At 43.2% G+C, this 16,981-nt stretch overlaps 1 protein-coding gene across 9 annotated transcripts in view; it reads right to left on the reverse strand.

The window, feature by feature from the left end:
• The window catches only part of LOC118507230 (microtubule-actin cross-linking factor 1), a 181,242-nt gene extending 164,571 nt beyond the window's left edge, over positions 1-16,671 (reverse strand). For 3 of the 9 annotated variants that reach the window (XM_036045466.1, XM_036045465.1, XM_036045464.1), the window contains exons 1-2: positions 16,251-16,670; positions 2,049-2,577 (exon numbers count right to left, since the gene is read on the reverse strand). In XM_036045466.1, coding sequence (XP_035901359.1) covers positions 2,049-2,184 — 136 coding nt within the window. In that variant the 5' untranslated portion in view covers positions 2,185-2,577; positions 16,251-16,670. Of the gene's footprint in view, positions 1-2,048; positions 2,578-11,208; positions 11,588-16,250 lie in introns of those variants that run through there. The other 6 variants (XM_036045457.1, XM_036045452.1, XM_036045456.1 and 3 more) reach the window with 5 other exon arrangements.
• Positions 16,672-16,981: the final 310 nt, after the last annotated feature.

Here is a 16,981-nt window from a genome sequence, read left to right on the forward strand (position 1 = left end):
TGATGACTCAAGCACTCCACTTGACCCTAAAGCTCGTAAAAGCCTCGTTCACGATACTACTACTGATGGTACCCCCCGTCAATGGAGACCTATTCACACGCAATGCATGCCAAGCATTACCTATTGTTGCTGCAAATGCTCAATCTGTTGCTAGAAAAGCTTCATCGTTTCGATTGATAGGCACAACAAATAAATACATTAAATTAATATCGTGTTCAAGAGAGACGGATATCCGAACATAATCAGACGGTTTGGAGGCTTTTTTTCCACGAACACTCATGGTGCCCCAGCTGTCTGCACACTCACGCCCAACACATTCTGACCTGCCAAACCGCACAGCGAGAAACCTTACAGAAATTGTTATTATTTTCGGCATTTGTGTGTGTGTGCCTGTTTTTTGTTTGCTACCTTTTCTCAACTCTCCCTTCGCGCATATCGATTACATGCAGCCCAAAAAAGCTAAAGCTCCCAATCAATCGGTTTGATTGATGATTGCTCCATTCCCGTTCTTGCACAGTTCAACATGTTATGGTTGTGTTGCGCCCGACCGTGTTTATAGCGTTATCCAAATTCACCAGACCAGACGCCCCGGCTCTGGAACCCGAAAACCAGACCTACGTAGGTACGTCGTGGCCGAAAGCGTCGATTGAATTTCATGCACCGTACACAGGTAGGGCTTCACGCGATGGCCCGCTAAAGAACCTTAATCCACAGGCAACGTTTATGCAATTCAATACGTCTTTAAGGTCCTGCATAACCGGCTGACTCGGTTTGAAGGGGATTTTAACAGGATATACATCGAGGTGTAGGATCAACAATTTAATATAAGTTCCCTTCTGCTGATGTAAAATGTATTATATCTATTCGATTATAGCCAGCAAAAGCTTCCTCCAAAAGCACTGACGCTTCTTCACGCCTTTACAGTGAACGTCAAATCGCTATCAGCAATCAATCATGTCATGGAGCTTCTTCCAAAAACTGCGCCCCAAAAATCAACACCAGGCACCCGCGATGATGATAAAGGGAATTATAATTGACAGTGAAGTTTTACAGCCCAGTCAAAGGTCAAAATGGAATTCCACCCGTGCCAGCTGTCTATACGCGTTGACTGCTGGGCAGGAGGTCAGACGCGATGACAACCTAATCGATTGACACACTGTTTATCCAGCAGGGTAGTCACCACCAAATTGATAGCCAATAGACAAAATGGCAGCCGAGCACGTGCCTTTGAACAAGCGTTCCCAAACTGACAGATTGGAAGTAAGGCAATACTCGAAACTTCAATGATCGATGAGTCTTTGTCGATATCTCAAAACATAATACCATCGAGCTTGGGTGGGTTCAACCTTTACCGAACCACAACCTCCAAGAATCAGGTGTCGGTCAAGTGTGAACCCAAATTTGATACACTGCTGCGCGAGGAAAAACGAAAACCCCAAACAAACGGTCCAATTCGAGTGGCTCTCGTTCCAGGGCTCAAGTGCTCCACCAGAACAGGTAGAAGAGGCCGGCTTTGGTGACAACCTCCTTCGTTGGGTAACCTTCAAACGCTAGCTACGTTTACCCTTAACCTTGACGCACGGCCGGTTAGAACGAGACTGCTAATTTATGTCAAGTTCGGAAATAAACAGCTCACCCAGAAGGAAGGGACGCTTTGCTGGCCGGAGCCGGGTTACGTCCATTTGGTCGGGCAGACTGTGCCTTCTGTTCGTCCACGTGCTATGATTCAGGTGGTGGCGTAACTTCCAGCACTACCAGCACCTGACGCAACCGGCGACAAATATCGTCTGAAGTCATCGTCGGTCGATTCATGGTTCTTGTGTCTTGACTCAGCAAAAATAGATTGTGACCTAACCGACCGGGGGATGGTTGGCCCTTGCAATTTTAGAAAACTTTACTCAGGTCACGGTGGGTCACGCCGCAATGAGTTGCCTAGTTAGAGTTTAAGGGTACTGAGCTTTTTAGGTCCTAATGACACTTGAAGAGCAAACATATACTCCTCTTCCCATTTCTTTTAATTTGAAGCATAATCGTCTATTCTCACATACCTGCTATTCTCAGTACAGCACGATCTGCCGGATCTAGTTGCAGTATGCTGAGGGGCTTATCCTTTGCCCATTCGGCCAAACTTTCCCGATCGACGCTGAATCCGGATACGCTGGGTTTTCGCGGTGTGCGCTTCATGTTGGCTAGCTATTTCCTTTGACGACTGCTGCTGCTACTGCTGCTGCTGATGTAACGGCAAGGCGTTGCTGTGCGAAGGTATCCGTACTCCGAGATTTATGCTACACACACACACACACTCTCACACTCTAATCACTGGTAAAATTTCCACTTCGCAAATGCATCATTTTTCCATTCGCATCGTGTACACTCTTCTCTAGTAGCACGCACGCACTAGCACGCAGCAGGTCGTATTGATTCTGGGTGGAATGGAATTTGCATCGAATAAATACATTGCTCTAGCTTACACTACAATATCTAATGCTGCAATTTCGTTTCGCTTATTTACATATCTTTATCACACTAGGATTAAGCTATTAGTTAATCACTCATTCACTCACACACTTCACTCGGCTATAAAGACACCGTCGTCAAGAATAATGGAAACATATTTTAGATCTACAACAATTTAACAACAAACGAATATACTCGACACAATGATATTAGATAACGAATAAAAAACCTCTTAAGTTACACTACATCAACTGTCAAACGCATGTTTGGACGCTTTCGAATGCTTTCTATAAGCAATGAGGAGACCCCGGTGGTGGCGTTCGGTGAACGGATCGATAATGAACGATTCATGTTCACTCTATCATAGCAAAGTGATTTTTCAGCAAAACGCAACGCCACATTAACCACACATACACTCCGTAACCTTGCCACCGTCCGTCCACCTTACCGCGAAACTCCGCCGCACGATAAAGATGAGTGGCGCGAGCTAACTCAGCACACCGGCAGACCTCAATAATTCACCCAAAGCACTGACAGGATACCGTGATATAATTGTCATCGTCCTCGATGATGCGAAAAGAAACCCGCGTGCCCAAACTCATACACTTTCTAACGAGGAATCAACCCCTAGTACAGCTCATTCACATTCAATTTATGCACCCAAACGCGTAACTGGCACTTAAAGCCGCCAGCCCGATATAGCGCCAGTAGTCCGTCCGCTAGTCCGCCGATTGCTACTAGTTTTTTGAGCCTAATTTTCTACCCCTTTGCTTTCAAGGTTCGACGTTCCGCGGTACGCCATACGCCGGTGATACGAGCCTGATTTTAGAGTCACCAGAAAACTTGTGATGCGATAATGCTCCGCGATAGTGGTGACAACGAGGAAAGCGTTTCGACCATTACCGGAGAGGAAAAACAAACCGAAATCTCTATTGCATACGAATAGCCACCCGTTTAGTAGTGGTGGAGGTGGGTTTGTCGTGCAGCAGATTGTTTTTCGATCGACTTTGCAACCGAATCGAATAAACGTGGTTCGAAATTTTGTGGGCTTTGATTCGTCGTGTTGTGTTGTTGCGTCTCCAACAGTCTCCACCGGTTGCGGTAACGTGGGCAAGGACATGAGCGCACTACTTTCTGCACCGATGATCGACGGTAGCTAGCCGGTGCTTGTCTGGTCGATGACCACAGCACCAGCCAACACCAAGGTGGTGACCATGCAATGGCGATGCGCAATCGGTGGTGTTTGGGGTGGTTGCGTATCGGTTGCACATATGCGTGTCCTTCTCTACTTCGCAGCAGTTTTACAGCACTTTAGCACTTAATCCAATCGTCGTTGTAAAATGTGTTTTCGTTCGGTGCTTAACCGTAGTAGCGCGTCTATCGATCGACGTTCTGCACAAGCTCACAGTCCCATTTCCAGACCCGAGAGGCCGGTGAAAATGGAAAAATGTGAACCATATCAAAGCTTCGAGAACCACTCTCTCCCTTCAGACTGATTTATCATAGGGTGGTCTGGAAAACCGTGTCTGCCGGTGCCTCTCGAAAGTGCAAAGCACGATAAGAATTGAATGATGAATGTGTCTATTGTCGACAGTTCGTTCTGGGACCTAAAATGAGAAGAATAAAATAGAAAAAAATTATTAGAAAGGCGTTTAAATCGAGAAAAACTATTAAGACATTAACTAACAATAATATTTCTATAGCCGGTTATTTCGAATACATACTGACGTTCAATTCAAAAGCAATTGTTTTAGACTATTCCCAACTTAAGACAACTTTTCCCCCTGCAGACGATACTCGAAGTAGGTTGACCCGTAAGAATTCCACTGGCCAATTGTACAAACCACTCTTCGATTAATTTTCCCACCCGGCCCATGGTACACACACACACCACAGGCATACACCTTCAGAACCGTAACACGCGAAATACGGGCTCGCACTGGCCGGCTCTGCTCCCTGTTTGCTACGGTCGTGCCGTTCTTTTAGGCCAAGTTCGTGATGATGCTCTGCTCGACCGGGCGGGAAACGAATTGACGAGGCTCAACAGCGAGCGTTGTGGGTTGAGGATAGGTGGGAAAATTTTTACCACCCAGCGCTTGTGTTTTCCTTTTCTGCAGCATTCTTCTTCTTGCGCTGCTCGCATCTCGTTATGCATTTCTTGCTTTGCCTTGCTTCCTGCAACCACATCTGGCTACGGGTATTTTCCTCCCCTTCAACCTAATCGCTATCCGAAAAAAACCTTCGCCATGGAGATTGTTACGGTAGCAGAACGCTTTTGGGCCTGAAAACTCTCAAGCACCAAAGCATTCAAAATTCATGGTGGAAGTTATCACCCAGAAAAGTTTCTGGCCGTGAATATAGGGCACAACTACCTTGTCGCAGCAGCGACTGATAAATGTATAAACGGCGGAGGCGAATTTACCACCAGTCTCGTATATAAATCAAAAACCCGAGGAGTAAAAACTAAAAGGAGTAGTTTTGTTTCATAAATAACATCACAAAAAAGGTGGGATAAGACGGCGTGAAGTGAACATGACACAAACGGCGCTAATTTAAGCTATCTCATCTGGACAGTGGAACAATCTGAACCGGAAGCATCCGGACATTGTTGAAGTATATTGGCTACCACCACATTTAATCTTGCTTTCGGGCTATTTGGAGCATAGCTTAAAACCAATAAAAATATGGTCTTAAAAGCTAGCATAAAAATCGATTAAGACATTTTTAATCCTCATCCCGCGTAGCATAATTGCATTGAACGTTTATTTTCCCCCAAAACTGATTATGCTGCGTCAAAGCTGTTTTTCCTCCGCAAAAGCCAATACAGCACACAGGGTTCCAAAGAATTAACCCACACCACCTGGGGGACTGATGGCGATGTAGCGGAAGACAATTTAGAAGCAGCGTTCCGAAATGCGCGTTCCTAGCAATGCTGAGCAACGGATTTTGCTCATTAAAATTACGGTACACTACCAGCAGCCGGAGCAGCCGTAGTTCTCGTTTCATTTTGCTCACCGAAAGAAACCGGGCAGCGGTGGAGAATGAACACACAGCAAAGGTCTGCTTCCTACAGCGGCGGCGAATGGTTTGCTTGTCTTTGTTTTGTGTTACATTCCCCCATCACAAAGAGAGAGAGAGAGAGAGAGAGAGAGAGAGAAAAAAGATAGTGGAAAGAAAACGGAAAATTGAAACAACTGAATGTTGTTTCCGTTTTCGAAACCATAAATCGTAAAATTTGTTTACGGAAATCGTTATAAACATGAGAAGGAATCAACAGATTTACAGTAAAAGAAAATTATACAAAAGCTTAAAAAAGCTTGACAAGCGATCAAAAGTGTAAAAATCGATAGAACAAAGAAATAACTTAATTTTAAAAAACAATACAACTGATATCTCAAAATCAGATAAAAAAATTAATATTTCAATACAATTTGAAGTGAAATCATTTGCAACATAGAGGAAGTAAAACTGTAAAAAATACACGATAAGATTGATTGAAAAAGAATCTGTGCATGTATAAAATATTGTCAACAAGTTCTTCAAAAGAGTAGAAAATCAAAGAAATATTTATTAACAAAAAGAAAGACGAAACGAATGTAAACCTACAGTAAGATAGAGTAGTTAAAAATAAAAATAAAACAATAAAGGGAATTAAAATCAGATAGAAAGTATATCTGCAAAAAAAAAGATATGATAATAAGATCGATAAAAAAGGAAGTTATGCAAATATAAGAATATATAAACAGATTCTTTCAAAGTAGTAGAAAATAAATTAAAACTGATAAGAAATAATGCAAAAGCTTGAAAAACAAAAATAAGATAAAATAGAAAAAGCTTTATACAATACAAAAAAGAGAAAATAAAACTGTGAAAAATATATTTTAATAAGACCTATCTCAATAACTAGCTGTATAATCAATTGTTTTCATAAGAGAAGAAATACAAGAATAAAAAACCAAGAAACAACAAAAGGAAAAGAAAATTAAAGTAAAATAAAATAGTTAAAAGTAGAAAAAGAACAAAACAAACCAAAGACAGAGAGAAGGTAAACCTTACAAAAAAAAACATCATAATAAGAACAAACATGATTCGCAGTTTATAAATAATAGCAAACTTTAGAGGAAATTCCGATTCTAAGGTAATCACAAGCAAACATCATCCAAAACATGTGTTAAACATTGACTATGCCACAACATTTATCGTTGATCCCATTACAGCTTTAAGACTGTCACAAACTAGCAAACGGCCGAGCGAACGAGAATTAATCACAATTCTACATCTCTGCCCGCAAACCCTACAATCTCTCTAGCTCTTTCGCTCTTCCGTGCACCCAGGGTACGCAACAGTATTTTATTGCCAAGAATCAGTTGCTCCATCCCCGGTGGTGGTGCAGCAGCATCCCACCTTCACACAGTCGGGAGGCCCTAGCAATGCCTTACGACCGACCGTGTGCAAACCATTTCAGCCGAAGATCCGAAGACGTATAGGCTGCTGGCTGCTTGCTTTACTTCTTCGCGCTCCAACACTGGCGGAGAGGACTTGGAGTTGCATTTAGAACGGTAGGCCAGCGAAAACCAGTTCAACGAACTTCTTGCGCTTCCCGTTTCTGGTTCCCCGGCGCTCACCTACCCAAACCCCGCTAAGGTTGATCGTCGTTTTTTCTCGAGTTGATCTTTCGCGGGAGTTTTCGCTGCCTCCACTATGTGTGTGTGTATGTGTGTTTTTTTTTATCTCATCTCTTGCCATCTTTTCGTTGGTTCTTTACGCTCTCTTTTCCCTCTTTGCCTTTTCCCTGTGCTGGAATGGATCTTATGGTAGATTTTCTTCGCCATGCAAAAGGTGTTTTCTGGCCGGCGTAAATACACCAAACAACAGCTTCCAAGCACACTACACTACACTACTACGGAAAGCACAATTCGTTGCCTGTGGTAGTTGTGTTTTTTTCCTTCTAACGCTTTTCGAAACATACGCACGAGAATTAGGTTGGCTGGTGACGCCTTTTTCCTCTTTTCGGTCGCGCATAAACAGTGCCGGATTTTTTTTGTCTTCCTCTCTATCCCGTTACGACATCCGTTTCCCTTTACCAAAATGATCAATTTCAGCGCTACTTTTTTGTTCTCATGCTCCCATTTCCCTGGTGTTGACGAGTGAGCGATTGAAACAAGCCCGGTTTGGTTAAGAAAATGGACAGTAAAGTTTGAACCCCTTCAAAGTTCAAGATTTTCGTGAAGCGAATACTTGTACATTAGGAGTATTATACAAAATTAAGCCACAAAGCAGACTCATTAATTTTTCCGAAGGTTGCAACTCCCTTCATAAATTGCAATATCGCTTATATGTTGCATTATGCACCCGCCAGACACGACACGACGCAAAAAAAGTGACAAACGACTACGAGCGGCTGTCATTTTCCGTTACAATTTTTCCACGCAATCCAAACCCTCCGCTAGCTAGCCAACCTAGGAAAAGATACGATCACGACGACCACGACGAGACACGGCACCATCTAGACGACCGTTTTGAACATCGTTTTCTTCGTCCATCCAGTTAGCAAATCTTTACTCCACCCGACGCTTCGTTAGAGCCTTCCATTGGCAGGGCATGAGTTCTTCCTTATAGTGGACACATATCTACCCCACTCGGATCAGAAGCAAAGTGGGCCAGTAAGAAAGACTTGCACTAAACCGGCTGGCTGGCTGTTTAGCACGGACCAGAGCAAGAAGACTGGCTTGACTGGGACACACAGTTGCTCCCGGCTACGGAACTGCTGGAAGGAGGATCGGACGATAGCGTAGATGCAGTGTGATGCAATTACTGTAGTTCAGCGCTTCAGGGTAAGCATAAACAAAGGAATGATACTGGTTTAATACGTTGTGATGAGCCATTTACAGCGCTGAAATGCAACATTAAATGGGTCGTTTTATCGGGTCCCTTTCGCTATTAAGTTTCTTTTCGAGTTGTTTGTATGTTATTGCGAAATTTAAGGTTAGTTTAAAAAAATCGTTAGAAGTAGAGAATTCAGGTTGCAACTGTTGCCCAATCACGGATCGATGTTCTACATACCGTGTACGGTACGGTAAAAGAAAACTGTTTGTGTGCTAGAAGTTTCCCTCGATTTTTCTTCTGTAAACTCTTACCTCTCACCACACGCTATACCTTACCGAGACAGTCCAACTTTTCTCTGATTAAACTCCCAAAGAATTGGTCTGCACTTTCTTGTTGGTTGCTTGTTTCCCAAAGCAAACTTAAAATCGATGAAAAGGTTCCCTTCATTTTGCCGGTCGGATGGGGTTCGGGAATCCCAATCAAAACCCCCCTCATATGCCCTCCTATGTACCTTTGTGCAATCGATGACGGGAGAAGCCACCCTCCAGGAGAATGGTATAGGGGCAAGCGTCTAAGACAAACAAGCTCCTTGGGGCCAAGGTAGTCGACCGCACGAAAGAAACACGAGAAACATTTGATCGATTTTTCAATACACAACCAACCGAAGGCGGCCAGCCTTCAAACTACCGACCGACCATATACCAAACGCAACCTTCTGTTAGCGCACCGGAACGGAACGTATATATGCATTCCGGGAGCTTTCGGGAAGTCACATCGCACCAGTGTGACACAAACAGCTTTTTACGACGCGCAAAACTGTCGCCATTAGAGAAGCAACAACAAAACACCGGTGGCGTCATTGACGATTAACCCTCTGTGACGACCCAGCTTTTCCGACGACGCCCCAGACGGCCCCCGGTGTGCGAAAGGTGCAGAAGTAAGAAGCGTAGGGGGTACTGTACCAGCCATTTTGCAAGAGACAACCTTCCGATAAATCCCTCACAGGCTTCCACTAATATGACTTGAAACTGTTTTTACGCAACAGCAATTTGTTTAGCACCGTTGTACCTACTACTACACGACGAATAGCATTGCTGAAAGAACATCGTGTTTTAGGTTGGTTCGTGTGTTTGACTTCATATTGAGGTCATTACTCTTCGGACCTCGGCACTAATATTATGCGGCGCTTATTTTTACGAATAGTTTAATAATTTAACAACCCCTCGTCTTCACCCCATCTATTTCACATTTGATCATATTGTTTCTCATGGAAGCAAAAACAGATACTCTAGCTTTAGAAGAATAAGTCACAGCAAGCTCAACAGACGTACAACAGAAATAATGCTTCTCCGTATGGGGAAATTGTTGCCACTCCGGATGAATCATTAAAAGGGCAGTTTGCAACAGCTCGCAAACAATGGGCGCGAGACAATTGGCAAGCAATTTCTAATTTCTTTGACTTGCCACTTGTCACTCAGCGCAGCAAAGCAACGTGTCATGAGAAGTGAATTTCTTAGATAAGGAAGCACCAAAGATGAGTCAAGAGGTTCTAGCTAAAAATAGATGCTTTTTTCCGTGTTTTATTTTCTTGTGTGGTTTAAATATTTAAGAAACAGATAAAGCTAATGAAAAAGGAAATTGAAGACCATATATGAAATAATACAGAGTATTTTCTTATGCTTTTTCTAGCTTTCCCAAATATGTTTGAAATCGTTCCGAGGGTTTTTTAAGGATTCCGTGATATATTTTGTTTAGTCCTGCAGTTTCTGACCGTTTTTCTAACTTTTTTAATCTACTTCTAATATTTGCTTGTAGGGGCCCGCCCGGTAATAGATGCGACAGCGGCGCCGACCTTCGCACTGTAGTATCGGGGTTCAAATCTCATTTGGGCCGTTCCTCCAAAGCGGACAAACTATCCAAAAACCAAGAAATGGCAGGCAAAAAATAGGAGATATTATCAAAATATTAGGGAAACTATTTAACACATTAGGCTAATAAAAACAAATCAGGGCGAATTCAAAAACCTTTTTGAACATCGTCTTAAAGTTTGGAAACTATCCTCTAGAAAAATAATGCTAAAATAAAAATAAATCCAAAATTGTCTAATGATTCATTGCCAAGTGACATCAGAAATGAAGACATTTCCGGTTTGCAGCACAACACAATGCGCTTCCCTGTCACAAATACACGGGGGTCACGTTTCCCAGTCGGTACACTCCCAGGCCGAAGGATACGTGCTGGTTCCTCCTATTTTCCCCCTTTGTTTTGTTTCATTCACAAAACTGCTATGACATTAAGGGCACGCGCACACACACACACCCTTAGAAGTTGATGATGGATTTTCCTTGTCATCGGTCTCAGTTTATACCCTTTGATAGGGATGAAGAACACATACACACATACAATTATGAAAAATGCATAATGCAGATGCAATGAGACGCACGTTTTGTGGGCAATTTTCACTGCGATGCAGTTAATAACTAGCTTTAGTTAACCTGCACAGAACACTTACCAAGAACACTAGCTTTAACAATTTAAAGCACTCCACGTCTTCGATTTATTTTTCTTCAACTTTTCTGTAGCTAATAATTTTCCAGACCGCAAAAAACGTGATAAAGCACTACAAGACCCTAACATCATTTTCACTGCCCACATTCGGGGTTCTGACCGACCGATCTTCAAAGACATTCATTTTCACGCAAACCAGTGCGCGATTTTCCCTCACACCCAAGCACACCAACACTGCGCATGTGTTTTTCCCTGCCCAAAACGCCCCACGAAATACGCACTGGTAGCAAAAACAGAAACTGTTGTGGAAATTCTTTACTTCCGCCGAGCGTACCGGCACAACAACACTGCTCAATAAATTTAAGCGCACCTTCTGCACTATAATGCACCAAAACACGCACAAAATGGAAAACATACCCACGGAAAGGGACACTTCTTCTTCTACTTCCGCTGGTGGTCACCACCAACAGCAGCACGCACGGGTGAAGAAAGTGTCGTTCGGAACTATTATCTAACACACAACAGAAATCGGCCCCACACAACAGTGACCCCGACCGATTACACCGGCCACCGGGTGTTGTACTTTTCTTATGTACTGCGTGTGTGTGTGAGAGCTGGCACTGCTTCGGTAGCTTTTTTGCGCTCACTTGCACTGTGATTACGGAGCGGTACGAGCAGAGGGCACCACACACTACACCGGTTCGTCGTTCTACCAGAAAAGACAATGCGCGCAGCGGCGTCTTCGTCGATACGGCGCGGGATCGACAAGCGCGAGCAAGCCAAACGTCAAACTCGTAGCGCGGTTCGGTCGCGATAGAGCTGTGGGATTGAAGCACTCACGTCGGCAGGGCCGCGTAGCAGAAGCATAATACGGCCGCGGTACCACTCTCTTTCTCACTCTCAACCGGAGTTTGCGGATTGGGAGGGAAACGCGCTATTTCCACGAGAGCAAAACTACAGCAGTTCGATTGAAGGTTGTGTTCTACTACTGATGTCTATGATTTACAACGGACTGCAACTGATGGCTGTGTACATTTTATTATATGCTGTACATGTTATAACAATTCTGAACATTATAGTAAAACCATTACAAACGTTTGCACAATTTGCATAATTATTTATTATTAGTTTTCTGCTATGGGCTTAACAAGCCAAATGAAAAGACAACTGGAGTTTCCAAATATTTTTCTGATTCGATATGACATATTTTGTGTAAATTGAATGGAGATTCTAGGAAGATTACATTGCTACAAAATTAGGGTTCATTATCCTCTTAAATAAATTATTCTGTTCATCCATTGGCACTACGACCTCGAAAGATCTCGGCCAGTCATTTCTGGCTTTCTGGGACTTGATTTTACCCGTAGCAAAGTGGTCAGTTCTGCGTACGGGGAGAGGCGGTCCAGATGGGATTTGAATCCCGGTCCTTCGATGTGAAGAGCGGTGCTTCGACCCAATTTGGTTTTAAAGACATTTTTTTCTGGTGAAAGACGAAGAGATAGCAATGTAGATCACATTGTTGTACTATAATATACACCAGAAGTAATGCGATGAGGTAACCCGTTTGACTAAACTTTTTTTCATTTAAACAGTGCATCCAATCCAGTGAAGAAGATTCTCTACAACACAGCTCCAGCCAAAATAGTTCATGTCTGCTGAGTTGTTAATAAAGCCGAATGAGCTGTGGTATAAGAAAAATATGGTCGACGTTGAACATATCGTCGATAGGAAGGAACATTTAGCCAGATCCCACAAGTGAACAATATTATATTTAAAAAAATATATAAAAGTCCATCGGAGGTCCTTTTCTGATAATTTTCAAATTGCGACCGTTCCCTGCACACAGGACTGACTGTGAATTTAAAACAATGTGAGAAACCCACAATTAACATCTGAAAACCTATTTAAGTTGGGGATTAAATTTTCTTTTACAAAAAAAAACTTCAGCAATAATTGTTTATCTATATTCTACAAGATAGGCGTTCATTGAAGATTTAACATTAAAAAAACTTAACCAACTATGAAACCAAATACTCTCACCTCTAGATAGATAACACCCTTAAAACCTTCGCACAGCTGACGTGCGCTTTTCTCACCAGCCCTACATCAACAAATTCTCGCTCTCTCAACAATACGACGACTGACCGGTACGAGCATGTTACCTTTAGGGGTGAAACACACATCCACGGCCTGCAGCAGTAGTATAGAACACACAGAACAACATCTTCGTCATCACTGCTGCCGGCTTATGCTGATATGGACCGTACTCATCGCTCAATATTTCCACCATAAAGTACCAACAGCAATTTCACCCTCTTTTTTCCCCCAAACTTATGCTCACCGAAAGCCTTCTAGGTGGTATTGGTGGATGAGATTGTGTTTTATCATTCGGACATTTTTTAGCAATTGCTTTAGTTATGAAACTACACGAAAAGAGAGAAAAATTGCTGGCAATATAATCTGAGTGAATGAGTAATATATTCTGATTGAAATTGGATTGGTCCTATATGTTGTTTTATGTCTCTTATTTAAAAATATTTTTAAAAGATGCTTATTTGATATTTTGTGCACCATACAAGGATCTTCTATAAATACGGGCGCCATACATAAACTTCCATATTCAAACGAAAGAGACAAGCAAACCGACACATTTGCTTCCCTCCATCCGTACATCATCATCCAAAAGTCTACATAGTACTTTGCGCTGTGGCTAAGAAGAAGCAGCCCAAATGGTGCCTGAGCGATGGAAGTGAGAGAAGAGAAGCAGGAAAACAAAATCTTCCCCACACAAAAGCGAACGGAAGGAACCCATGATGAATCATGCTCATTTTCTTCCTGGCTTCTCCAGTCGGCTGAATTCTTCTGGTTTGCTGCTCGCCTCCCACCCGCCGGTACAGCGCACTTTTTTACACATTCATTCATCGGATCGGAATCGGATTCTCCCTCGGCGGGCGTCTCGCGGCAAGAAAGAAACCGCTGCAGCCTTTTCATTTTTTGGCCATCCATCCATCCATCATCGTCGTCGGCCGCACTGTAGGTCAGTCACACACAGTTGCTGCACCACGAGTAGCTTTTTGTTTGTATTTGCACCATCAACCATCTTTTCCCTTCAGTTGTGTGGAGGGCGCAATAGGCCTCCCCACCGCCCATTACCCACCACCACTCGTCCAGAAAAACAAGCTGATTACAAACAAAACACACGCGCACACCCGTAGAACTAGTGCTGCTCTCCGGGGTTTTACACCACAGTTTGACGTTGCGTTCGTATACCGGCCGGGTTTGCCGGGTTCGATGGGAGAGAATTCTGCTCTCGTTTACTCGCTGCTTTCTAACTCACCGGCTCCACATGACCAAAAGGGCACTGGCACTGGTGATTTATAAAATGTGTATCTTGTGTGCACGCTCGTATCGTAGGGCGAGTAAAGCGAAAGGGCTGTGTATTCATTTGATTCAATTACGCGATGAATTGCACTTCAAAATGAATCAAGTTGGTTTGTATTTTTTTTAAGTGCGGAGACCTTCATTTCAGGGGTTTAAGCTTAATATTAAGCTGATTCGTGAGATTTAATCCTTTCGGGAATCTCAAAATCTAAGAACTAATTTGGGAATTCCATTCGCTTCAAATGGGACTGGCATTAAACCCTATCCGAAATGCCCTTCCGAGATGTGCAGGACTAACTCCCCAGTTCCGAGAGAACTAAGTCAATGAAGCCAACTAATGGAGGGCGCCTCCAGATGCCATCCGAATTTAAAGTGTCGGAGAACAAGGTGACTCGCAGTTTATTAAACAATCCCTTAGTCCCTTAGTTTAGATGGGAATTACTAAGAAAACCTTTGAAGTCGTCCAAATCTTTACCTATCTTAGATGAAAAAGACAGTGGGGACAACTACTTAGTTGTTGGGATTATGATCATGGGTACTGGCTGCTATCTGATCATACTTGGTCTGGAGAGAAAACTGGACATAAAATACATGGCATTTCTGTGGGATATTTATAGCCTCATTACGCAAACGCTTCTGAAACATGGACTTTAACCAAAATTGAAGAAAACCCTCTTAGCAGCGTTCCAGAGAAACATTCTCAGAAAATTTTTTGGCCCAGTATGTCTCACCAATGCGTAACCAATTAAATTCACCGGATTCCGGTGAGCTGATCATGTAATGAGAATGGCACCGAACAATGTAGCCTCGTAAGTTCTTTTGAGCCCGTCCACATAGAAGCAAGAGACGTTTGAGTGCCAAACTGAAAAGGAGCAATAGCATTGATGCATCCTACAGAATGTCCGGGGGATATAGGATTGGAAGACACTACAAGCCCAAGATGTCTTATTCTTTAAACAGGCAGTACCTCAATTGTCTTCTTCTTTCGATACATCCTAAAGGCACCGATTAGAGGGCAAAGATATGAAAGATGTTTATGGTTTACTTTTGGTAAATCTAAACAACGGAGATGTCTGTCGTTCGTCGTTCGATATTTATCGACAACAGCTCTCTAGTTATAGATTCATCTAAGAGTAGGATATTCAGATATCCTCACGTTCTCTCACGTGTACGTAGTTTCTGTATTAAAAATGATTGCCGGAATCCTCTAAAAGATGTGTAAAACGCTAGAAGAAACATAAACAAACGCTTGGCAAATTAATATTATTTTCCCATGCTTCACACTTACCGTGATAAGGGGAGCGATTGTTTGCGACCACTAAACGTTGCCACTAGCAACGACGAACCAGTTTCAACTCCATTTTACGCACAAACCGCAAACACCTCCTGACATCAGTCAGTGCAACTGTCAACACGTGCAAACCTCCCCGCATCTGACAGCTACTACTACACGCTTTCGTTTCTCTTATCTCTTATCACAATCCCCCTCTCTTTCGTCGTTATCACTCGCAGCATCCTACTCATACACACGCGGCCAACAATACGTGGAAGAAACAATGGTTACACGCGCTACAATTCTCCTGGAGCGCATCCTCTTCTTTTCTCTACCACCACCACCACCACTATTATTAGCTGGAGAACAGCATTGCGCCAATTGCATTGTACCGACATCGCCTCATTCTACTCCAGTCCGGTACCTTTTTTCACACTAGCGCACACATACATCCACCCGCACCGTGTGGAAACGGTAGAAAAGCCACGCACCGCAGGAGAGTGAGAGAAAATTCACAGAAAATCAATAATCAGATCCAACATCGGCTATTCGTTCTAGCTCGCTCCGGTTTCTTCGCGTTTTATACCCATTTTCGTGTGTGGCTTTACGCCGGTTTCCACCATTGAGCGTCGGAAATATGTTACACCTTTGCGCTGTGCATTTAGAAGCCAAAAAACGAGCGGGTTTAATCCACTAAATTGAACATTTCCAGACACCCATATCCAGCTCCATCATGGACAGCTTGGATGTGTGTAGGGTTTTCTTTGCAGCATGCAGAACACCTCCCGAGCACACGTTCACTCACCGGATTTGCAACAACCGAATGGCAAAAAAAAGAAAGGAAACACCTTCCACTACACAATTTCACCACATTTTACGATAATTCTCCGAACTACGCTGCACGGTTTCATTATTTCCCTATCGGCAAACACACGCCACAACCATACGGAAACCCCCCCATACAGCACACGGAACGCTGTACAGCAGAACGCGGTGCAATCTTATCAAACGATCCGAACTACTTTTTGTTTCACGAGAGCTAGCGTTGTTTTCACGGCGAGAAAAGAAGCTTTTGCACGCCTTGCTTCAAATCACCTTCGCCGCAACGTACCCGTGCACGATTCCAGATTTTTCGGTTTATCAATATTGGATCAAAAGTACGGTTCCCTTCTGGGCTTTGCGTGTGCTGTGTACGGATGATACAGGCAGTCGCTCGTATCAAAAACCCAAGGCATACTGTCAAACGGTGCAGAGAATCGACGGCCTGTGCCGCAGTTTGCGTGTGTGTGCGTGCGTTTCATACGCCGTTGTACGGAAAATGGGTGAGACGGTGTTAGTTTCGTTCTAAAAAAAAACACACACGACCCGAAGTCTACCCAATCAACATGCGGTGTGAAAGGTGGGTGAAATATTTCAAGCGGGTGCTGGTTTGAAATTAAAGTTACACAATTCGTTTCAAAGTGATTTAAGTAACGCTTTGGTTTTGTCTAAGCTAGAATATAGCTAAACTTTAATTAAAATAATCCATTTTCTAAA

This window comes from Anopheles stephensi, chromosome 2 (assembly GCF_013141755.1).
Source record: "Anopheles stephensi strain Indian chromosome 2, UCI_ANSTEP_V1.0, whole genome shotgun sequence".
NCBI lineage: Eukaryota > Metazoa > Arthropoda > Insecta > Diptera > Culicidae > Anopheles > Anopheles stephensi.